The following is a 24701-nucleotide window of genomic DNA, read 5'->3' on the forward strand; positions in this document are numbered from 1 at the left end:
GTAGGATTGTTGCGATACCAGAATTTTACACTTAATATCAACTATCAACAAACAATATCAACTAACAGCTTTTGGTTAAAATCTGAATGAAGATATTGAGTTTTTGTTTTTTTTACTTTGGTCTTTTCCAATACTTATAACCATTAAAAATAACGTAGATTGCATTGTTTTAAAACACAGAGTATCGAATAGTATTGAAACGTGTTGAAACATCAAACATTTTGACAACCTTTCAAGGAGGTGTACCTCAAGGCTTTGTTTGCGGCCCTCACAGAAACAATGAAAGGCAAACATTCACAAAAGGATGTGTTGCATTGTAAGATCATTTTGTTTTCTGGTTTTCCAGCCTTCCCGTTATTGTGAATGGGATTTCTTAGGAAGTCTTGAGGGAACTCACACTTGGACCAAAGGATGAATGTGGGAGATTTGGGTTGAAAAAAAGGACAGAGTGATCTCTCAAAGGATGATTTAACACTAGAATTCATATGCTAATAATGAAAAATTCATACAGATGTGTAGTAGAATAACATAATGAAGTTATGAACTGTGCCATCATAATGTTCTGGAGAAACTCCTTCCTGCCCGTTATGTCCGTCTAATTGTGAGTGTGATTTCTGAGGAAAGACTGCAGGGAATATCTTTACATTTGGCATCCAAGAAGGAAACTCCAGTGAGGTGGCTGTGGCTCAGTGATCGTCGTTCGACTCTCAATAAGAAGGTCCGTTGTTTTGATCCCCAGTATGTAGTCGAAGTGTCCTTGTTCAAGACCGCTGCCTCTGCCATCAGTGTTTGAATGTGTAGGTGTGACCTGCGGTGTAAAAAGCAAAAGGTTATACAATCTCGGGTCCATTTACCATTTACCAATGTTAGAAAGAATAAGAAATTGTGATGTATTGTGCAGCCCTACTTTGTATTTTTCTCAGCAGGTTTATATATTCCCCCACAGCATCATTGGTGCACTGAAGTTATGAGTGCAGAGAAAACTCAAGAGCGTGTTGGGCAGCCGCATGCAGCTCAATACATTTCTTTTTTAAGATACACATACACAAAATGTATGTCTGTAATCATGGTTTCACGTGCACCTTTTCCCATAGAGCCTCACTGTGGTTTTGTAGCACTTTATCCTCAACAGCCCCCCAGTTAATGCCCATTAAAACCACAGAGGGCCCTGCGGCACGGTCCCAGCCGCCAGAGGATAGGACTGATGCTCCGCTGAGGAGACGGGGACGGATGGTTTATGAAAGGAAAAAAAAAGCGAGGTTTTGCAGAGGTGAAAAGATGGCGGGGAATACAAGATGCTTTTAAAGGAGATTGAGATAAGGGCCATTAGGTGATGTCGCCTCGCTGTCTGTGTGAAGACGCACCCAGCGCTGGCGCCTTGGCTCCGCAGAGCATGTGTCAAATCAAAGTCAAGGCAGAGTGCAGGGTGAACACCCACCGGCACGCACTGTCCTCAGCTGCAGCTCAGGGGCATTCGAGGCACCAATCACACAGCTCCAGGAGAGCTGGTATTTCAGAGAGAGAGACTGTTTCTGTCTGTGTTTGGGAAGATATTACAGTCATGGGTCAATTTGTCCAGTGTAGCCTATCCCTCCTGATTCTTTTAGAGCTGAGGTGATGTTTTATTAGAGTTTTTACAGTGGAAACTTTAAGGTTACTGCTGTTTCACTAAGCTGGGTGCTTTTTTTTAGGCTTAGAGTTTCAGACTTGAAAACACAGGTCAAATGTAGCTGGAGTCATCTGTTTGTTCTGATAAAGCTCCTCTGTGACCCATTTTCTGCTATAGAGTCATGACAGAGGTACTTTAATTTGCAGTGGTGGATTTTAAGCAAAAACTACTTACATTTCAATAATGCACAGATTTTCACAACTTGTAGTACATGAGTAAACCACTTTACATTCTCAGTTGTAGACAATGGGCTTATGGCTTAGAGAGGATGGCAGAAGTTCGGTCAGAATCACATATTGTTGTTCCTAGCGAGTCTCTTTGACCAGTAATTCACAATGTAAATGAAATATACAGTTTTAAGACACTTTGCACTTGAAATACAATAATATATATTTCGATGCCCTATTTAGGTTGTCAAATTTTAAGACACTTAAAGGCTTTATATGTGATTTTTCACACTTAAATATAATATAAATCAAGTATATCCTCTGAAAATAACTCTGAGAGTCATGACTGTCTACAATGGGTTTAACACCCGAGTCCCACTGTCTGTGATGCTTTGTCTCATATCTTCAGTTTGTTTACATCGCCCGGACGGCAGCTGACTCCTCCCCTCGCGAATAAAAGTTTGTTTAATTGAGGGACTAGAGAAAAGAAGAATAACATACTGTACTCACTGCTTAACTGTGTTTCTAGATCACGCTCATTTCGGGTAAATAAAGATAATAAATAATAAAGATTGCTAGCATTAGCATGCTAACACAACAATGCAGCGCGAGTTGTTTTGGTTTCATGCTGGTGCTCAAGGGCGACATCTGCTGGATCAAAAAAATCGCATATAAAGCCTTTAAAAACTTTTACAGACCACATGTTTTAAAAAGAAAAGAATCTCCATTATCTTTTAGGATTGACAGTATTGAAAAGTACCAAAACCTTTTTTTCACATTGGTGAAAGAGAGCACTGTTTAAATTGTACAAAGAAGTTGGCAATGTTTGGGTGCATATTTGGGCAATTTAGACAGTATGCAGGAGTTTGCCTGCATTTTTTTGTTTTGGTATTAAAACAAGAACTTGCCTAATATTCGGTGCCTGGGATTTGTATCTTAGCTGCTTCATTGTTTAAACGGGTGTTGATATCATTAGATTCACCAGAATCATATCAGTTTAAAAATCTGGTATTGTGACAACCCTATGCAATATAGGGTACAAGTTCAGTCTAATAATGACTTGCAGCACTATCAGATGTAGAACAATGAAACTTTTATTAGCACATACTACTACGGTACTTTATTTGATTTGAATAAAGAATATTCAGAAATCCTTTCATACAAAGTGAGAATGACATTTTACAATCAATCTAATAGGTACACTTACACACATTTAGTATTCAGCTCAGTTCATAACTTATTTTATTCAAAAGGAGACGATGCAGCCCGGTCAGTGGCTTCTTCTTTGGGCGGCTGCAGTGTTTCTGCAGCGCTCCGTTGTCACCGTCGGTGTGGCGGGGATGTGTAGAGCAGACGACAGGGGACGGGTGGCAGGCCAGAGGTGGCAGGTGGCTTCTTGCCACCCATCTTGGCGTGATGGTTGCTGTGATATTTTGGGGCTGAATAATTTACACGGCAACAACACGTCTCCCTTCGCCACTGCGAAATGTGGCTCCTGGCTGCATGTTTCATTAATGCCGTCGCCTCCAGACCCCTTCCATAATTCAGCAGGCACTGGAGAAGCTGCGATGTGTCGCCACACAGCTCACTGACACCGGGGACACGGGGAAGGAGATAGAGAGAGAGAGAGGCCCGGATGCAGGGGAGGTGAAAGATGGAGAGATAGAGAGAGGGGAAATGTAAAAGTGCGAGAAAGACTACAGTTCACTGCTTCTAGCTACTTGTTTCACCACCCTGTCCCAATTGGCAGAGAGGCCTGGCCCACTTTACCATGTCGCTGGCAGAGGCTGAACATTGCACCTACCATGCCTAGAAAGGGCCATAAATTATGTACACTTTGTTGTGCCCTCTTATGTCCTAAATACTGCTCATTCCCATTTATGATGCCTGGGAATCCTAACGGTGCTCCTTTAGGATGTCTTGTTAAAGTCTAAAAGGGGATGGCAACAAATGAATTTACTTTAATCTCCCAACTTTCCTATCTTTTAAGGACAAAGAGAACAATGGTTTATGTTAGAAGGTGCACTAAAATCTAAATGTGTAAAGGTAAAGGCAATTGTGCTCTCCTGCTAAAAATACAATAATTTAAAGTCATGCTTATTTATATAAGGAACATAGTTAGCTGCAACTAACGATTACTCTTCATTACCAAGTCATTTCAGGATAAATCTTTTAGTCCAATAAGTAAGTGGAAGGAAAATGGCTCGAGGTTTGAAAAAGTAAGAAATAGCAGATTTATTTCTTAAAAGGACAAATGCGTCTTTTGCACGTTTTAATGTCATCTGTTCCAGTAATACATTTACAGGCTATACAAAACTATGAACTGATCCTTTCTTTATTTAAATCTTTGCTTTTGTGATTTTACCAAGGCATGTGTGAATTGAGCCATTAGATGGAAATATTGTTGCCCGACCCAGTCTGTCCACTAAACACCGTGTCTCTGTCAGATGTTGCCTCTGAATTATTCATGGAGCTGCTCATGTATGTAATTTTTGTGTCTGTAATTTCTGTGCTGAGTGTCTAACACTCACATTGCTGAAAGCATTTGCTGAAGGTGCTAAAGATACGTATGACTGCACAGTTGTACACTTCACACCTGCACCTTTACACTTTGAATCCGACCTGTCCTCTGACTTAGATCAGTGCTGACAATAAAAGTAACGCCTGTAATGGAATGCAAATGACCAACATACTTACCCAGCTATAAATACTAATTAACTACAGTGTTGATGGTGTGTGTTAGGTGGGGGTTGTTTCTATAGTAGATGAACAATGATGAAATCGTGAAACAGACTGGATCATCTTAGATTTATTCAGCCATGGTCAGACAACACAGAAACACAACACACATGGCTGACAAAGTGTAGACCATCGCTGACCCATGCTGACCAAGATCTCACAATCGCTTGCAATCATGCAAGCAAAGTGGCAAAGTCTTCATCTTCACAGTGTTGCTTATATTCTGCTAGAAGGTACATCCTACAAATTCTTGGCTGCTTCGTTACATCTCTAAAAGGCTAGAAAGAAGACATCACCTTGATACGTAAATATCAGACATATACATTTCTTCAGTCTCAGAGTCACATTTCCTTTTCAGCTCACAACAGACACTTCAATGCAAATATAACTCTGCTGCTATGAGGTCTCTTACACATATGTATTACAGCTTCACAAACCTAAAAGAAGAATTACTCTTAGATGGTTGACACAATTCAAAGATATATCCACAAAATTATCAAGATGAATGAATCCATGAAAATACGTACTAACAGTGTATAAAGAACCAGTTTTATTCAGGACATTGAACCCCTTTCATCATGCACAACAGTTCTGCACTATTCCTGACATTGTGCAGGATGGATACAGGAGACTTTATGCCGATTTTTTTTGTGTCCTGTTATTAAAAAGGCAATATCAAAACATTGTGAGCAAAGCAGGTAAAATCCTGGAACATTTACAAAGATTCCTCCGCTTGCACATGCTACCCACGCAGCTCCCCCTCGCCCAAACCAAACCGATTATTTCAAGTTGTGAGCTTGTGTTTGACGCTGACAATCTCTCGCTGTGAGGTACATATGAAAGGCTGAATAAGTTCCTGAAAACATCAGTGTCTGAATGTCCTTAGATTATTAAGAAAATGACAGGATTTTGTTCTACATGGGGAAGGGATCAATACCACATTGATGGATGTGCTGAAGGGTTCAAACAAAGTGTGTCACCTGTAGGGATGTGTATGATTAGACACTAGTAAATTATTGGGTTTGTCAGCGTTAATGCGTTAATTGCAGTGTGTCTAAGGCCTGAAATAAATGCATTTATGTTTTTAAATTGCATTTAATTGCGTGCTATTTTGTCCCTTTCAGCAAACCGAAGGCACTCCCTTTAGTCCCTTTCAGCACGTCATAGTTACAGTACCACAGAGTCGCTCTGCAGCTGCATTGTTGGAGAATAACACCATTGCGTTGACATAGTGGAAGGCTCTGGAGGACGTCCTCAGATTCCTCAGAAGAAGCTGTCTCCTGCCCATAGTCATGGTTTCAGACCACCCTGGTTTTGGCAGTGTAGCACTTATTAAACAGTAAATTCTTTACGTTCATTTAATTTCCAAATCAAAACATAAGATTGATTCACATTATTCATATGGACTTAAAAACTGCTGTGAAATGCAACACAATAGAATTTTAAACATGTAATAAAAAAATAAATCAATCTCAATTACCTACTGAGATTCTGCATTCAAACGCAATTAAAAAATGTATCGTTTGGCAGTCCAATTAAGCCCACAATGTTGATAAATGTTGTGCCTAAGCTGTAATGCAGCCACCCACCACTAGTCAGGGCTGAAGCTCCAGTTAATGAGCCTGCTCTCCCCACTTTACAGCCTGGATGTAAACCAGCACAGTGGACTGATGGCATGCTGTAGGAGCAGTGCAGGTAAACTGGAATTTAAAAAGTCAACCTGAGCAATAACCATATTCAGCACAAACATGGATGGTGGACCTTCACCTGCAAGGAGGACTTAAGGCTGGTGGAGCTAGCACTGAAAACGCTTTGACATTGTTCATCGACAGAGTAATGAATGTAGCAAATTGTCACACATATCAGTGGCTTTTACGTAAGTCATTCTTGTTACTAAGGAATGTGATGAACTGTTTCAAAAAGCAATGAACAAAGTTACCCACTATATATAGTTGTAGACTGTGTTTAGCCGTGGTGCTCAATGCGGTTCTATTGAGACTAGTATAAAAAAATTCCAGCTTCTGTCTCAATAAAGGCTGCTCAGAAAATTGAGGTGTCATCTTGGAGGGGACAAAATGGCAGATATGATACTTGTGGTACCATCAAATTAAGTTCTACAGGTGTAAGACATTTTTTCTATTATTATCAGGTTTGCTTGATACTCTTTGACTCGTGGTTTTTTCGGCTCCTTTCCAAGAGCAGCGTGGCCGATAATGGCTGTTTTGTTTAGTGGTAGATATACCTAAAGTACATAACATGAATTATTCATCCTGCGCAGGAAAGCAATTGAAGGACAAACAGTTTACTGACTTGAAGATGCACGTAAGGGGTTCCTCGTCAATGTAACACTACATATTTAGTGAGTGTGACATGTTTTATTGATGCAAACGTCCCACCCTCACTTACTTCAGGAGGCAACGACCTGACGAAATCTTCCTCATGCTTCATTTCACCGCTGTCACACTGGCATGCAAGAAAATATCAACGCTTTCATAGCGTCTCATTTCCCTGTCTGCATTTGATGTATTCCTGTGTTCTGCACAAAACCTGCAGAGAATTGTTGTTACGCTTTTGTTCAAGCTTGTGTTTAGTGAACAGAATAGATGTGCTGCTAAGGTCAAAATGTTGTTGAATCCTACCCACCTTCCCTTCATTTGGTGGCACCGTCTGAACTTGGCTCAGGCTTCACTGGTTGTCACTATCACCGTGTTGTGAAGTTTTCTGCTGACTCAAAAGCAGAACTTCTACTTGACCCTTCTAACACGTTTCCAATCCAGTGGAGCTGCTCTTTGATTGTGAAGCCATGCTTATTCAAGGATATAATCTGCACAGCACAGACAGTGGAGCCGTGCTAGGAAGAGGGCTTTTAGATCAATGAGTCTCCCCTGAGAGCTGCTGACTTTTTGTACCAACAATAGTGCAGGAACAGTGATTTTATTACAGACAGGGTTTAAACCCATCAGCTTACTGTACAGGGATAGTAAAGAAAAGACATCCTATCGGTTTCAGGACACATGAACAAACATGTTATTGCTATATTCTTCCTGTACCCTTTATTTGTGAGCTTTTGTCCTACTGTGTAACAATGCAATCCCTCTCGGTTGCTTGGCATACACATTAGCGGTGTCTGAAACTTTTGTCCTTGTTTACATCAATTTCTGGTCTCTAATTCTTCACCATCCTCCAAAACACAACACATAACTGATACTGCCATCAATTCAAACTCAAAATACCTTATTTTTCTAACTTACACTCTAGGAGGAATTATGATTTAGAAGCTTCCTTGTTTCTTTTTTCATTTTATTTAATATTTATTGTTCCAGGAATATATCTTGCCATTCCCTGCGCATAATCTATTCTGATAAGAAATGTATTTTGTATGACCTTCTTCTACTTGTCTTTGTGCTGCTTCAACCCCCAAATTTCCCCTCTGGGGATCTTATCTTATATTCTCCTTGAGATACAAAATATCTTTTACAAGAAAGTCCTGGCAAAGACAGCAGCAAGAGAAAAGTTTTACACAAATAAAGAACAGATGACGAGCAGCGGAACTTAAATCAAGCATTAAGTAAGCAGCTTTCAGCAATAAAACGCGCATACACAATCCGGGTTTTAATCTCTTCCAAGCTAATAAAATGCTCTAGTTTAATTATGTCATGTAGCCTTTCACTCAAACACAAAACATCTGAACATTTCCAGATATTTGTTGTAATGTGTCAAAGCAAACAGCAGAATTTTGAACGCAACTTTATCTAGACTTTTCCTGCCAACCACCTAATTCATTCGTGCAAGAAGTCGATATAGCGGATGTGTTAACGCACTATACGCAGTAATATTCAGGAAATGTTACTGTAAGCGAGGGTGCGGGGTGATGACGTTTGTGTCCTGTGACCAGAGCATGAGTAGTTAGATCTTTGTGTATGTAATGAAGCTGCTTCATTCTCCTATCTGCTCTCCACTTTGTTCTTTTCCATTCATTAGTTGATACTGTGAACACATCAAAGTACATGAAGCATTGATATGAAGCAAAAACTCCCACCGCTTGTTCAGTTTTTTTGCTTAGTCTGCCATCTTTGTCATGGTGTACAAATTGCTGAGTTCCAGGTCCAGGTTCTGCCCATAGACACAATTACACACTTATTTAATCCCCAAAAATCGATGCTGAAATTCACTCAGGGAAGTTTTTATTTGTGATAGAGAACAATAAATGATGCTCTTTGTCAGCCCTCAGGATGATTCCAGTACTGTACTAAGCTTCTACTTTTTTAGCAAAACATAGTCCAACATCTCTTTTTTGTAACGACATGAATCCTCCTGTGAATTGATCAGATGCTGGACAAACTGCGGGACCGGTGGACCAACACGGGTCTCTGGGAGAAGCTGGAACTGAAGAAAACTGTCATCACAGAGCCTCGCGGTGGAGCGAAGGGGGATTTTGACGAACTACTTAATACGTATTATGATGCCATCAAGTACTGTGAGGAAAGAGGTGAGACTCGTACGATGCACATGGAGGCTTGCAGTGAATTGATTCTTTTGCATTTTAATTTATGATGCAATGTTTACCTATTTAATTCACTGTGTTGTTCTATGTTGTGTGTGTGGTGTCTTTATTTTAGATGGTGCACTGCTGATTGCAGTCTGCAGAGGTAAAGTGAGTGAAGGACTAGACTTTACAGATGACAATGCTCGAGCCGTGGTCACCATTGGAATTCCTTTCCCGAACATCAAAGACCTCCAGGTTAGTCAAATTAAGATGGTCTGCAAATATTTTGCTGAGACACTTGCAGATATGCTAACAAGTCTTATATTCTAGTGTAACAACATTGAACATTTCTTTTTGAGTCAATCAAAAAAAAAACATTTTAACTTAGAAAATTATTCATCAACCAACCATCGAAATGATTTTGTTATAATTAAACTGAAGATGACTCTGAATACATTTTATTAAATCCCTATTGTTCCGCTTATATCAAATTACTGAAATTCATCTGATTTAGGGCACCATGTTAGTAAGTAACGCTAAATTATCTCAGCTCAGGGTATCAGTATAGCTGTTTTCACACATGCACAAATCTGCGTGATATTTCCTGAATTTTTTCGTGAGCTGCGTGTGTACACACAAATAACAGAATTTTCCCCTTTGACTTTATCTGGACTTATCAACCCCTGCCCCTCTGGAAAACTGCAGAATAATCTTTAGGGAACATTCAATTGGATGGTGATTACATTAACGATGAGTTTTGCCAATAAGCTTAATAACCACTCGCGTAAAAAGTGCTAACCTATTCCTAATTTGACCAAATGTAATATGTTCACAAATCCATCATCAAATGGAACCAATATAAAGTTTAACTATCGCATATATAAATACTTTTTAGATTTAGGCTGCTACCTTTAAAATATGTTACTCATTTGTTGGTAGACATGTTTTATTGTCCATACAACTGGTATATGGATAAAGAACACTTTCTTTAAAATGCCCACATATACAGATACCATGAACACAAAATGTATACCTTTCAGATACACACACACACACACACACACACACACACACACACACACAGACACACACCAAATAAGAGCATCTCTTTTTGGTGATCCGTAAAAGAAAATCCCAAAGCGATGTTGCTGTGTCTGCCCCGTCCTTAGCAGATAAAGTTGACCTTTAAGTTTGACTCTCTCCCCGCCTCCCTCCTCTGCTCCCCTTTACTTCTCCACGTCCTCCTGTCAGAGCACGACGGAGCTTTCACTAACCTGATCTGTCAGTGTGTGGAGATGTGTGGGTGATTGAAGCTTCCCAGACCCTTTCACCTGAGCCAAAGCTGTCAGCTTCACCACCATCAGCTCTCAGGATGTTGATCCTTATTCCTAACTAGATGAATTTCTTTAACGTTCTAGTTTGTATTAAAACGGCTGCTTCTGAACACATAGATGGTCAAAAGTGTGCAGAGGCCACGGTGATGATGTTCATTCATTTGCACACATTGCAACTAGCGATGGCAAGAATATTTTTTAAAGTTGAAGCTAGAATTAAATGTTTGTCAAAGGGGAGAGCGTTATCAATAGGGTCAAACAAAAATCCCTCCTGATGCTGCATCCAATCATTGCAATGAAGACTTACATAGTGGTTTGCTGCTAGTCCAGGTAGTGCACACTACACAATGGTGTATCCTGAAGTCCCCAATCAATACAACCTTCTTGGTTGTTTACATAACAAACGCCTCATAGGGGCTTTCAGTACTATCCCCAAAATGAAATTACACCTGATGTTAAGTCAACAAGCCAATAACTTGTCAACAAGGTTTTAACTTTTTTTTATTTTTGCAATAGGACATTTTCAAATAGCTGTGTTTTACAGCAACAGGTATTATGAGAATATTTACTGAAATACAAGACGTGAATTCATTGAATTCAGTATATTTTATTCTGTTCTTCGCCTGCATGTTTTGTTTTGCTGTCCTGCCAATCCATCAGACTGCTCTTTAATTCTACACATTGTACAATTGGTACATTGGTACCATGTAGAAGGTATGTCCACCTGCATCCATGTGATGCAGCATATGGCAGAAAACACATAAAAGAAGAACTTTATATCCTCACTACCTTGTTAAAGTCAGTGTACAGTGTCATGAAAGGGATGTTTCCGTGTAACTCTGCTGCATCAAACTTGTAAAATAAGGTGCCTGATATAGACTAAAACAGGAGCTGTGTGGATGGAGAAGACCACCGGGGGGAGGATGGAGAGAGCCAGAGCTAGTTAGGTAGAAGGTGGAGCTGACCGAGCGTGAAGAGACGGTGAATTCCTAATGACAGATTCTGTGCTCCACATCAACATCCTTTGTTTATATGTTACAAGTGCTGAGCTCCTCGGAGAGCTTTCCGTCTCCTGCCACATGTTGTCTTAATTGTGCAGTTAGATCAGGACAGGCTGGCGGTGGCAGCTGCTGACAATTTAATTTTGTGCTGCCTCTTAAGGCACACCAGACCTTTTAATCTTTGTTTTTTATATACCATTGAAATACAGAAAAAAAATTAATGAATAAAAAAATTACGCTTTGGCTGGAATTTAGGAACCGTTCATTTGTTATTCCACTTTCATCTGAATTTTCAAACCAAGGTTATCAACCAGTCTCCATACAATAGCAATGTTGGAAAGATTGTTATTTTCAAACAATACATGTAAAGAGCTACATGCCTTCAAAAAAGTCAGAAATACTTCACTATGGACACAAGTCTTCAGTGCAAAATGATAAGGTATTCAATTTTATAACCTTATTTTCTGAGTTTGGCTTTTATGTCTAGTTTGGATCAGCCACTTAGTGGGTTTCTGATGGAACCCTGCCAGATCTGCTGTTTTTTGAATGCTCTGGCTCGCTGCTCTGTTAATGCGTCCTCTGCAAAGCTCTGTTGCGCCTGTAGCTAGCAAGTTAACTGTAAGCGATCAAGTGTTGTGTGTGTGAATGATTCGCTAATGCAAGTTTTCTGAGAAGTGGTTGTTAGAAGAAAGGAGTTGGAGCCTGTACCTCGTAGGGCTCTCAGATCTTAAATCTTAATCTTAAATAAATTTGAACATTCATTCAAAATGTGAAATATACAGTCTATTGGCGCATCATGCTGTCAGTATGATCCAGCAGAGGGTGCTATCAGTGTAACTTGACCATTGCATGTACTCTTGACCTCAGTAAATCAAAAGCATAGACTGTAAAAATTAGGTCAAAAGCAATTCAGAAGATGCAGACTTTCAGTAGGGAGACTCCTCTCTCTGCAGACAGCAGCCTGCTGCTTTGGCTGAGTGAAATGGGGCATGCAAGATACCTGCAACTCTCCAAGCTGACTCGCAAATATTTGTGTGTACCACAAACATCTGTGCGCTCTGAACAGTTGTTCTTGTCAGCAGTAATTAAAAAGAGAGTCTCACTCGATCCTGATCAAGGTAATGGACTTAGAGAAGAATAGAAGTTCAAGGCAACTTATATAGGGTAATTTATTTTTTTAATTACCTAAAACGGCAAGCTAACTCCTACAAACTATCTTAATTACACAAATATATTTGCAATATTAAATACACATGGTAATAAACGCACAGTATCAAAGCAATAACAAAATATTATGTCAAGGCTTTTAATTGTGGCCACCTTCAGGCACAATTTAAATCAAAATTCATATATTTGCATTTTTTCTTAATCCTTTTTTCTTTTCCTCTTCATGATATCTCCTACTTCAATGACCGAGGCAGTGTGGGCCCCAGAGAGGCCTTGGGGGGCTGAAAAGGTCTTTGAGCTAACCCCATTTCACTACTGAGAAGAAGGGGACACTGACACTAATGACTTTGAAAGCCGTGCAGCTAGCCCTCGTAGCCTAAGCTGGGATATATTGTATACTGCTGCCGCACTCTGAGATACAGAAATAATAGCTTCTTAAAAAGGTCACACACAATGTTGATACTTTTCGATACCACGTGTTGTAAAAATATACAATTTCTGTTATGTTAATCAACCAAAGTTAAAGAAAAAAAAGCGTCTTTAGGCCTATTTTTAACCAAAAGATGCCGAGTGCATAGAGAGAGAGAGCAATGTCCAAGCTCTATTGCTTCTTTAGATATATATCAGTGTTAATGTGTTTGGGTTTATTGCTCCTGTAACACATTTTCACCTGCATGAACGCTCCATATTAACGCCTGATCATATTTACACCATATGTCTAACACTAAAACAAGCTCCCTGGTTCCCACACATGCACGCACACACATGCCTGACATGTTCTAACATTGTCACCTCCATGCACTAGTGCTAACATGTGCACATTCTCTTAAGAGTACACATGGACCCAGACATATTAATTCATTCATTCAACGCCGCACTCACACGGCAGCACCCCATTGCTAGGATAAGAGGTGTACGCCCGGCTTCTCTCCATGTAAACTGTTCCAGCACTTTACATGCCTGCACGGCCTGCATTCCCAGACGGGCATAACTCTCCGACGCTCCAGCATAAGCACATAGCATGGCATTTTATTGGCCTGTTGTGTTATTGTGACAAAGATCAAAGGTTGAACTTGAAGAGTCCTCTGCAGAGAAAGCCCTGCCAAAAGGTGGAATTACATTTATGTTGAGATTTTTCCAACGGCATGTTTTACAGTGAACAGTCCCATCCTGCGTGAGTGAGTCAAACAATAAGCGGCTTTAACAAGCAATAAAAAGACACTTACAACTGATAAGGCATCTCTGTAACTTTAACGACAGGCTCAGCCAACCTCTCGCTGCTGCTCCTTATTAAAGACAACCACAAGAGAAGTTTTATTCTAAGGCCTGCTAGAATGTCAAACGGGTGGATGAAGGGGATTTTAGAGGAATGTTGGAGAGTTTATGGAAATCATCAAAAAGAGGGGGTGATGGATGCTCCAGGCTCACTCAGAACACTGTACACATGGCTATATCATCAGCCACAGAAGGAGAGCTATATAATATATGATCTCAACTTTTACTGTCCTTGTCAGCACAACAGGCCTGGTTTAGATGGACGCCCGAGTCGACATTCTTTGTTATTAATGCACGTTCAGCCCGTTATTTACCCTTAACAACACAGACATTTACACATCATTCATTTCTATGTTTACAGTGTATCGTTTGCCCCAGTACAAAAAAACTTACACGTTATATATTCCAGTTTATTGCAACTTCTTTCTTCTACAACAGAAACAAAAGAATTAAAAATTAAAAGATTAAACTTTATGATCAAATATTAAGATTGTGAATTTAGTCAGGCATTCAGTGCCAGCTATCTGGCCTCGATGATGATCAATATTTTTTTGTTCAAGATTTATTTCGGGCTTTTTGCCATTATTCGATAGGACAATGGCTAGAGAAGGGAACCGGCTAGAGAGAGTGGGGAAAGACATGGGGGAAAAGGAGCCACAGGTCGGACCCTAACCCGGGCCGCACATATGCAGGACTACAGCCTCCGCACATCAGGCGTGACACAACCACCATGCCCCCAATTTTCAACTTTTGACAGCATAAAGAAACAAAGAGGTTGATAAGGTTTAGCCCCCTTAATTAAAGTTTGAATTCCAAGTCCAAACAGTTTTTAGCATTTAAGAGAAAGCTGGAGAGAAACGGGATGACACCCAGCAGCTACTTTGATACATGGGGCCCCTGCGCTACCATCATCCAATTAGGTGCCCCCACTCCCAAGCAGCTTTGAGATCAAGTGACCAGGATCCATATGGGGCTCAAGACCATCTTGTTGCACCCCGCTCCTTAACGGCCCTTTAGGGCAAACAACACTTTGACTAAACAAAATAACCAAAGGCGACGGTTAAAAACAACCAAGTCTAATGGACCAAGGACACACAACGGACCAAGTCACTCAGTGAAAATAGAACTTTAAACTAACAAAAAACAAATACATAACTAAAGAGCAACACAACATCTAGAACTTTTCACACTCCTGAAGCCACTCATAGTGAAACGTTTTGTACCTCAATCTGGGAAATGAGGCGCCTTCTTTGACCCTAACAAACAACCCGGCAGAGGACAAGGGGAAAGGGACAACTAGCACAGGAAATGCATACAGCTGTAACACATTGAAGATAAAGTTTAAAATAGAAAGGGAGACTGTTCAATGTAGTTTGCATTAGGTTATCAAACACTTTGAAACTTCAATGCTTGTCAACACACGTGTTTAAAAACAATATAATGTCAGATTTTTTGATGACTGATTTGAAAACTTCAGATGTAAAGTCATATTTCTAACCCTAAATTGCTGCAAGTGAGAGAGAGAAAGCGCAGTGGTGGTCCATTGAAATTTAAAGTTTGACAAATATTGACATCTGAAGTCCTTTTTGGCATCTCATAAAGATTTGAAAGTTACATCAGGTAAGGATGGTTACAATGTGAGTCAGTGAGTTAACCAAAAACTCAAAAAACAGGAACGTAGCCTCAGTGACATCACCCATCAGATTTTGAAGAGGCATTTTGAAGCCCAACAATGGCAGAGTATTTGAACTGCCGATTCCAAATACGGTAGCTTTAAATCAATCTAGAAACGGGTGAAGAGGTGGAGCTGAAGCCTCCTGGCAAAAAGCTCCTCCCGTTATTCAAATCAACCATGCCACCAATACTGCAAACGTATGTATAACTCTTAGCCTTGATATAATCAAAACAGATGATTTAGAAGCATGCAGTTTTTTCCAGAGAAATAAGCTAGTGACACCAAAACTGTTTTGTACCAGGCTGTGGACATTGTGATATGGGTCCTAATAAGGATTCTTTGGTTTTTAAAGCAAGTGGACACGTGTCTTAAGTTGACACACAAAACCCTTGTAAATGTATTCCAACATTGCAAATCATTTTACTGTTAACAATTTCACAAAGTCATTGTTAGTGATAAAATGACACAAGACTGAGATAATGGAAACATTTTCTCAAGATGGAGACTATCCTATGTCTCATACTGATCTCTGTTCTTTGCCAATTCAGAAGTTTTTTTACTTTTCTCAACACTAAGCCTAAACCTTCACATACAACTTAAAACATGAAGTTAAGTTTTCCCTTTAATCAACTTTACAAGAGTGCAACTTCAAATATAATGATGAAAGAAGAAGTTGGATTCAGTTAGTGGCTTTGGTGATAGTTGATCCTTGTGCACGTTGGAAAGCAGTGTGATAGTCTGATGCCTTTGTGAGTGTGTGTGCAGCAAACACACGCACATATGGACACTGTTTTCAAGACAAGCCACTCAACTGTCAGCTCGGCCTTATGTGGCAGATGAGGCGCTCAGCAATCTCAGTGACAGGCACAAGATGTCCCGGACTGCCAGGGGCGTGCACACTGACACCGACGCATGCACACACACACACCCTGCGTAATATTTAGCTCAAACAGATGCGCTCAGCTGCGAATCATGCCTACTGGTCAAATATATGTTTTTAGGGATGAACAGGTAGCTGTAGAGGACAAGGCCAAAGCAAGCGAGTGATCTCTTGACATTTTAACTAATCCCTTCAAGCTTGTGGTTTCTTGCACATTTGCGAGACTAGCTAGCAGCCAGAATTGGCTTTTTCACATATGCAACCTGTCATGTTGGATTGAACGATGACATGGTGCAGAGCGGGGATGTGATGGCTCGAACGCTGAAGTGGACTGTGATTGGATTTAAATGACACCACCAGCTCAGGGCTACTGGCCTTTCTGCTCGAGCTGTGGCTTTAGAAGTAGATTCTTTAACTGCTCTGGTGTCTCATACATTGGCAAACATCTCACCATGAAGCTAGCAGCGTTAACAAGACGTCCTGTGATAATGCATGAGCTGCCTCCCACTGACATCCTGCTGTAGTATTGTATTTGCACATATAAATCCTGTGATCAAAACATCTCTTGAAACAGACTTTAAAGTTTTCCAGGTGTTTGTTAGTGATTTGCATGCTTCTTAGGTAAGGTGTTATTAGTCATAGTCCAACTTTGGTGCGACATTTAGGATTTCCTGTGACTCTGCTTGTTTGTTTATGCCCAGACAGGCCACAGTGGCATTGCGTGATGCGCGTGAGGGAGCAGGCTGTACCTGCCACGGCCCCCGTGTTTGGTGGCTCAGGGCGAACACACGGTACCTGTCAAAAGCAGTTAAAGCCCTGTTCAGCAGGCTGCCTTGCATGGCATCCCGTCAGACGCCAGCTGAACTTTTCACTTGTCAATTCTGAAAGGTTAGCGCTAAAATCAGCAGCGACAGATGCAAATGGATGGATGCTTTCCTGGCATTTTTGTGCAGGGATGCTTCATGTCACCTAGACCACCTTGTCTGCCCCCTCCTTCCCCAACCACTCTGTCATTGCCTCTGTTTAGCCCCTCTGTTCCCCTTTCAGAACAAATCCGTCTGCAGGGGCAATGAGACCTGACCCCTTCAGGTCCTCGGTAAAATTTGTTTGGGGTTTACTTTGTCCTAGATTGCATCCTCTTAATTTTCTTTTATTTAATCCATGATTAATCCAACTAATTTGATATCCTTTTAAAAGTTTACTTGGGATCACTTCCAAAACAACAATTAAAGTTAATTTCCTAAAAATCATTTTCTACCTGCTCTTCTCACCCTCCTTTTTTAGTCAGTTTGCTAAAGAACCAGACAAGTGTATGCTATTTTTATTAGGTCAGGTTATATTTTAGTATTAAAAAAACAAACTGCACCACACACACCGAGGCGTCCGTTCACATGGCCATTTATACATTTGTGTTGTTATTCTATTCTATTTTTAAATAGCGTTTTATATTCTTATCTTATAACATTTAAGTTTCTTTGCTAATTGTTTTACACCAAAACACCAAGTCAAATTCCCTTCATGTGTAAATTAACTATTCTGATTCTAATTATGCTGTGTTTATTGAACTTTGATCTTTTTACTTGAAAAAAACATGTATTTTGGCTTGTTTTATTTTATATTCTTTATTAATCCGAGAGGGATCATTTAAGTTTACACAGTGTTGTTGAGAGACATGCTACCCACACACACATAGGCTGGAAATACTCGAACGCACAAACCTATGGACTTGCGTCAATGGAGTGATGTAAGAGTGAGGGACTGCACACAGGGGCCGCTCCTGAGCCGTTGTGGGGGTTTGGTGCTTTGCCTCGGCAGTGACTTGGCACCTCTCCGGAAACCAGATCAGTTTCCATACTTTAGTCCGTACCAGGACTTAAACAGGTGACTCTTGGGTTCCCAGCCCAAGTCTCTACAGACCTAGCCACTGCTGATAAATGAGAGCAAATGAAAAATGCCATGGGAAACACCCCGTTTTCCCGACTTGTGCGTGCATGCATGAATTGGAGCAAACATTAACAATCATGGGAATCACAAGCTCCTTCATTGTCCTGTGTTGTGCCAAAATTAAACAAATAAACCAAAATTAAAAAAAAATAAATGTATATTGAAATGACAAAAAATTGACAAAAATTGTCAAGGAGGGCACATGGGTTAAATGTTTTGTATTAAATTAATGGTGCATTCCATTTAACTCGTATCTCGGAGCTGGATATGACTTCACACCTGAGGAAAGCGCGTTCCAGTAGCGTGTTGGCAAAAAGTCGGACAAACAACGTGAAAACATCCAGGAGTACCTTAGCTAATACCAGGCGATATAAAACACACTACGTGATAGTTTGTGCGCGAAATTAACATGACAGCATGTCCACAGATAGAGCTTGCACGTTACTATTGTTGTGATTCATTTAATCAGTCATAGAAAACCATCTTTCATACACTGGCACCTGATTTCATTTCAGGTGGAACTGAAGATGAAGTACAACGACCAGCACTGCAAGTCCAGAGGTCTTCTCCCAGGCAATCGCTGGTACGAGATCCAGGCCTACAGAGCTCTAAACCAGGCCCTCGGGAGGTAAATCAGTCCTCTGCAGTGTGTATGGTGTTTCGTTTGCTCTTTATCTTTTATACTTTAACCTTCAAACTTCTTTTTTTCAGATGCATCCGCCACAAGAACGACTGGGGAGCCCTGATTCTAGTGGATGACCGGTACAGGAATAATCCCAATAAGTACATCACAGGTACACAGTGATGCACAGGATCTCAGCTTGAACACTAGATGGCAATAGTTATCCACTGTAAAGCTGTTGGTAGTGGGCATCTCTGTTTGATGTGTGTGTGTGTCTGTGTGATCTCAGGTCTGTCTAAATGGGTCCGTCAGCTCGTCCAGCATCATGACACCTTCGGCAATGCCATGCAGTCTCTGGTGGCGTTCTCTCAGGTGCAGCAGCAGAAGATGGAGGCCGCCCCTGCGGACAGTCAGACCCAGAGCTCTTCATCTCCAAATGGTCACACATGTTTACCTGCAGAGGGACAGAGTCTAACCAAGACGTCAGAACCACCGACACCACGCTCATGTGTGAATCCACCTGAACCCCCGAGCCCCTCGGCCTTCAGCTTTTTCTCTCATACACAGTTGAAAGCTGAACAAATAGGAAAAGCAGGTGAGCAAAAGAAGAATTTGATCAAAGAAACGTTGGTTCTGGGAAACTTTTCTCGACCCTCCTTATTAAATACTAATAATGTCACTCTTGAATTGATGATTAAATCTTGAGATCTCTTTTTACTTTGTGTTAATATTCCCTCTAATGTTTGTACAAAAAATCAAATCAGCCAATATTGTACTTACTGACAGCATCATCAAACTGACTTAAACACACCTCATGTTGGAAATGAAGGAACTACAACATAATTTAACATTAAGAAACAGGTAAACTGGAGTGTCAGAAAGCCTAGCGGTTACGTCGCACCTCCCATGTACAGAGACAAAAGTCCTTGTTGCAGCGGCCATGGGTTCGATTCCAGCCATGGCCCTCTGCTACATGTCGTCCTCCGCTCTCTCCTCCCAACATTTCCTGTCTCTCTTCAGCTGTCCATAAAGGCAAAAGGGTCCAAAAAACAACTTTAGAAAAAAACATAAACAGGACATCTCAAACATAACGTCATAGTACGGCATAATATATATAACTAAATAGTGTTTTACTACATTGACAATTAGCACTGAATCAAATCCAACAACAAAATTCTACTTAGATGAACTGGTCTGTTCATTAGACCAATATGCTAGACGAGTTTATTCATAGAGGATCATTCATTCAAAGAGCAACTCAAAGTGCTTTATTCAGTTAAAAAACAGAACATTAAGAACACCATTTAGCAAAAATAGGACATTGTAATATAATATAAGCCCAACAACTATTGTTTCCCCCACTTTTAAATTGCCTCTACTTCGGCCTAAGTCTTTATTAGAAAGGCTTTAAAAATTAACTTTGATTTTGTTTGATTAGTGGGCCTAAAATCCCTTAGTTTTTTCCAAATATCCTCTTATTGAGCATTAAACTCTATACGCTCTATATTAAATGGTGCTTTGAACCCCTTTAGGTTATAGGTTATCAAGTGACAAGGATATTTGTCTAAAAAATACAAGACCTTTTGATGCCTTGAACGTGTTTTGTGAAAATGTCAAAGTTTGGTTGAAAAGCCACGTGGTTAGGTTTGGAAATAGATCACGGCTAAGCAAAAATAACAGAGTATATAAATAGTGACCTTTGGTTTCACATGGGGCAGGAAGATCTCTCTTTCTAAAACCCTAAGGGGCGATTTCTCCTGTAATCCAGACAGTCATGGAGCGCGCTGAAGCGTCCCTGGGTTTTATGGCCATAGGGTAGATAATGTGTTTTTAGGGAGTCAAAATCTTTAAACTAAAAATGACAAAAAACATCCAAACCCAAACAAATATATTAAATGATGCTTCACTCTGCCTTGCAACTATCTTAACCAAACTATATTCCTAAGGTGGGGGGGGACATAACACTCAAACCTGTGAATTCTATTGAATTAAATTGATGATATGGATGTGACAAAGATGGAGTTAATTATTTAACTGAAGCTGTCCTACTTAAGTTTGTTAAGGTTCCTCTGCTTCTTCCACTCTCTGGCCTGTATTTCTTTTTATTGTCTTTATTAATCACCCCGTTTAAACAGCTGGGTTTTTAAAAGCCAGCGATCTAAAATGTGCATGTCATTTTTTTTTTCTTGCTTAAGAATGTGTGAGCATGACATCAGCCGGAGAAAACATGTTGAGGTGACGCCATTGCACATCACAGTGGCGAGCACCCATTGTCTTTGGGGTCACGAAAAGGCTGAGCAGTTAAATTTGATGTGGTGCAGAGCAGACCCCTCATAGTTGGGGGTGGGGGGATGGATGTTGGGGGTGGGGGCCATGGGATCAGTTGGGTGGCTTGCCTCATTACTGTAAGGTCTTTTGCGTGCCTGAGTGGCGCTGGAGCGAGCTGATGAGCAGATGTTGGACTGTTGCTTTTAATTAAATCCACTTGACCTTTGTTTGGGTTATATTGAGCGTAAGCCCACATTTATATATTCTTTTACAAAACAGCCTCAGCAGCTATGCTACTCTGCATACCATTCTCACTTCATGGTGTGCTTAGCTATGAGTCTTCAAGCTTCTGGAAACCCAAATCCACGAGGGTTGGCACAATCCCAGAATTTTACACTTTGATATGATTCTAGTAAAAATCAGAAGATATCTATATCTGTTTCTATACCACAACAACAAACATAGTCCTAGGCACCCCATATTGGGTCATTTCTTGTTTTTAATTACCAAAAATGGCACACTCCTGCACACTGTCCACATTTTACAAATACTGCAAGGTTTCCGTTACCAGACGTTGAGCAAAAGTCTCTCCTTCGCTGTAGCTTTTGGTCAAAAATATGACAAAAGATCTGAAGTGTTTTAGACATTTGTTGTTTTGGATACTTTTAATCCTTAGACTGGGATTGTATTGTTGTTGTTTTTAAATGTATTTTTGGAACTTTTAGTGTTTATAAGATAGGACAGCTGAAGAGGGACATGAAATGTTGGGAGGAGAGAGTAGAGGATGACAGGCAGCAAAGGGCCGAGGCCGGATTTGAACCCACTGCCGCTGCGACGAGGACTACAGCCTCTGTACGTGGGGTGCACAACATAACCGCTAGGCCTCCAACGCTCTCTGATTGTATTGTTTTGAACACATGGTATCAAAAAGTATACTGAAATAAACTGAAAAGAAATAGAAAGCCCACATATTCTTGAAAAGGGTCTAAACAGCAAAATGAACTGATTCTCGTTTTCAACCATTAGGAACATCTATTTTTACACAGATTATTGTGAATGTCTTACTATACATGTTTACCTTGATATCATAAATGCATTTTTACCATTCAAAGTAATATTTCCAGAGGCTTTAAAATGTTATTTCTAGTAAAGTCTGTAAAATGTTGTTTTCTTGTTGTAGGGTGTTTGAAGACGATAAACAGCCCCCCAGCAGAGACCAGATCACATCAGAAAGGCAAAGCCCCGCCTCTGTACAGCATCTTCACCTCCAGCCCCATCAGCACCCGCTTCAAGAAGCCAATCTTCAAAGAAAAAACAGCCCATAACTCTAACCAACACCTGGAATCATCAGATCATTCTGAGAACAAAGAGAAACTGCAGATCTCTGAGGCAGCTTGTCTGAAACAAGACACACCAGACTGTTCCAGTGAAATCAAAATGAAACCAATCAATCTGTCCGTAGAGTCCCCTCCCAGCTGTGAAGGTGAGCCACCCTCAGCACAAGATCTCGATGAAGATGAAGAGGACGAGACCATCTTTTTTACTCCAGAACTTTTCGAGGGAGAAGAGAATGAGGGCAGCCCACAGAAGGAGACAAAGACTCCTCAGAAGACAGACCCTGCCCTGCTGTCAGAGGAACTTCTTGGCTCCAAGCAGGCCAAAGAGGAGCGAGGGCAGGCGTCTGTTTGGAATGAGCAGAGTGATAGTTCAGTCAGTAAGGAGGACACAGAGCCGTCACAGGGGCAGAAAGAAGAAATCAACGCAGAGAGGCAATCTGAGGAGGGAAAGCAAGTAGAGCACCAGATCAGGCAGACAGAGAATAAGCTTCGCAGACTCTCCAGGTCCAGACAGAAAGCTCCCTCCACTCCTACAGGTAACTAACCACCTGGGGAAAATAAATTATGTGAACAAAGCAGAGTGTCTGACATTTAAATAAAACCCAACAACTTGATCAACAAATAAAGTGCTGACAACATGTTAAATGTATATAATAGTGAAAAGAAAGTATTCCAGTCATAATACACTACTAGAGTTCATTTCATTTCTGTACAGTTATAATCATTTTTCATTGCTGGTTTTTCACATTTCATCTTTCAGAATTATCCACTCGCTGCACATGCATCCACACTATTTTGTTTGAGTTTTAAAACGAGTTTTAAATAGAAGAAATTCTGAAGAAATAGAAGAATTCTGTCCGGGCAAGTGTTTTAGAACAGTTTCAGAACTAAACGTTTGGAGGTTTGATCGCTGAAATCACATGTAACCTGACCATTCACTTACAATGGGGATACAGGCTGTAGTTTTCTGACTCACAACAGGGCTTATAATGCCACGGGACACGGGAATTGCTCGTATACCACCACCACCTCCCGCACATACAGAAATTATTAAGATAATAAAATACAGTGTTTCCCCTACCATTATAGTAGGGAGGGGGGGGCGACGGAGGCGGTGGTGGTGGTGGCCGGCCGGCCGGCCAACTTTTTTTAAGATTTATTTTTGTGCCTTTATTGTAGAGATATGATAGTGGATAGAGTCGGAAATCAGGGAAAGAAGTCATTTAAGGATACCTTTCCAGTAGAAAAGGACAGCTGTCATTAAAAGTAACACATGAACACCAAGATTCATTCAAGTGTTTGTGTCAGCGTGTCGGAGTGTCGGCGTGTCCCTCCCCCAACGCTGTAAACCTAGGGGAACCACTGAAATATAGAATTGAAATGTCAAACAACAGCAAGCATAAACAACAAGGTCATCATCAGACCATCACTTAGTTCATTATGTTCATCATGGCTGATGTTTGTTTTCTGAGTTACATAAAAACAAAGGGAAGTGACAAATCAGAGAGAATATGTTTGCGTCCAGAGTTTAAAATGCTGACGCTTTGAAGTCTCATATGGATGCCCACGGTATTGTTTCTTGCGGGTCACAGTGCAGCGAAAGGTAGCTCATGTCTTACGTCCTCTTTTCTTTGGTTAACATCAACACTCTGTTTGGCTGATTGTAGGCCAATAAAACTACATTTTAAAGATTATTTACAGTATGTTTAAGAATTACACTAAACACAAACACATCATGGTGGAGGTCCTGTGCTGTTCCTACCTCTCTGTGTTGATGCTACATCACCATCAGCTGTTTCTTTGGTTGTTTTATTTTGTCCGTCTGATATGTTTCATTTCTCCTGCTGATGCTGAAGGTTACTTTGAGGGCTGTGACTGAACAGCTGTATTGACACGTTATGAATCAGGACAGACTGAACACTGCTCGTTCACATTTAAGTCTGACTTATACTTCTGCTTTGAATCTACGCCGTAGCATGTTCTGTCGGTTTGTGTAGCCCTTTACCTACACAGAACCCTATGTACAAAGCCTGACATGCACCTCTTCAAACATGTAGCTACGAGTCAAAACGACGCACACCACAAGCCCTGTGATTGGTCCGCTGGGTCGCATCGTATTTCCTGCATTTCGATATCC

The 24701-nt window shown here is 40.6% G+C and overlaps 1 protein-coding gene across 2 annotated transcripts in view; it reads left to right on the forward strand.

Annotated features, from left to right (window-relative positions):
• The window catches only part of brip1 (BRCA1 interacting helicase 1), a 42002-nt gene extending 17743 nt beyond the window's left edge, over positions 1-24259 (forward strand). For both annotated transcript variants that reach the window (XM_061046070.1, XM_061046069.1), the window contains exons 15-20: positions 8905-9064; positions 9195-9316; positions 18853-18965; positions 19049-19131; positions 19249-19554; positions 22408-24259. In XM_061046070.1, coding sequence (XP_060902053.1) covers positions 8905-9064; positions 9195-9316; positions 18853-18965; positions 19049-19131; positions 19249-19554; positions 22408-23108 — 1485 coding nt within the window. In that variant the 3' untranslated portion in view covers positions 23109-24259. The remainder of the gene's footprint in view (positions 1-8904; positions 9065-9194; positions 9317-18852; positions 18966-19048; positions 19132-19248; positions 19555-22407) is intronic.
• Positions 24260-24701: the final 442 nt, after the last annotated feature.

The sequence above is a fragment of the Labrus mixtus genome, chromosome 9 (assembly GCF_963584025.1).
Source record: "Labrus mixtus chromosome 9, fLabMix1.1, whole genome shotgun sequence".
NCBI lineage: Eukaryota > Metazoa > Chordata > Actinopteri > Labriformes > Labridae > Labrus > Labrus mixtus.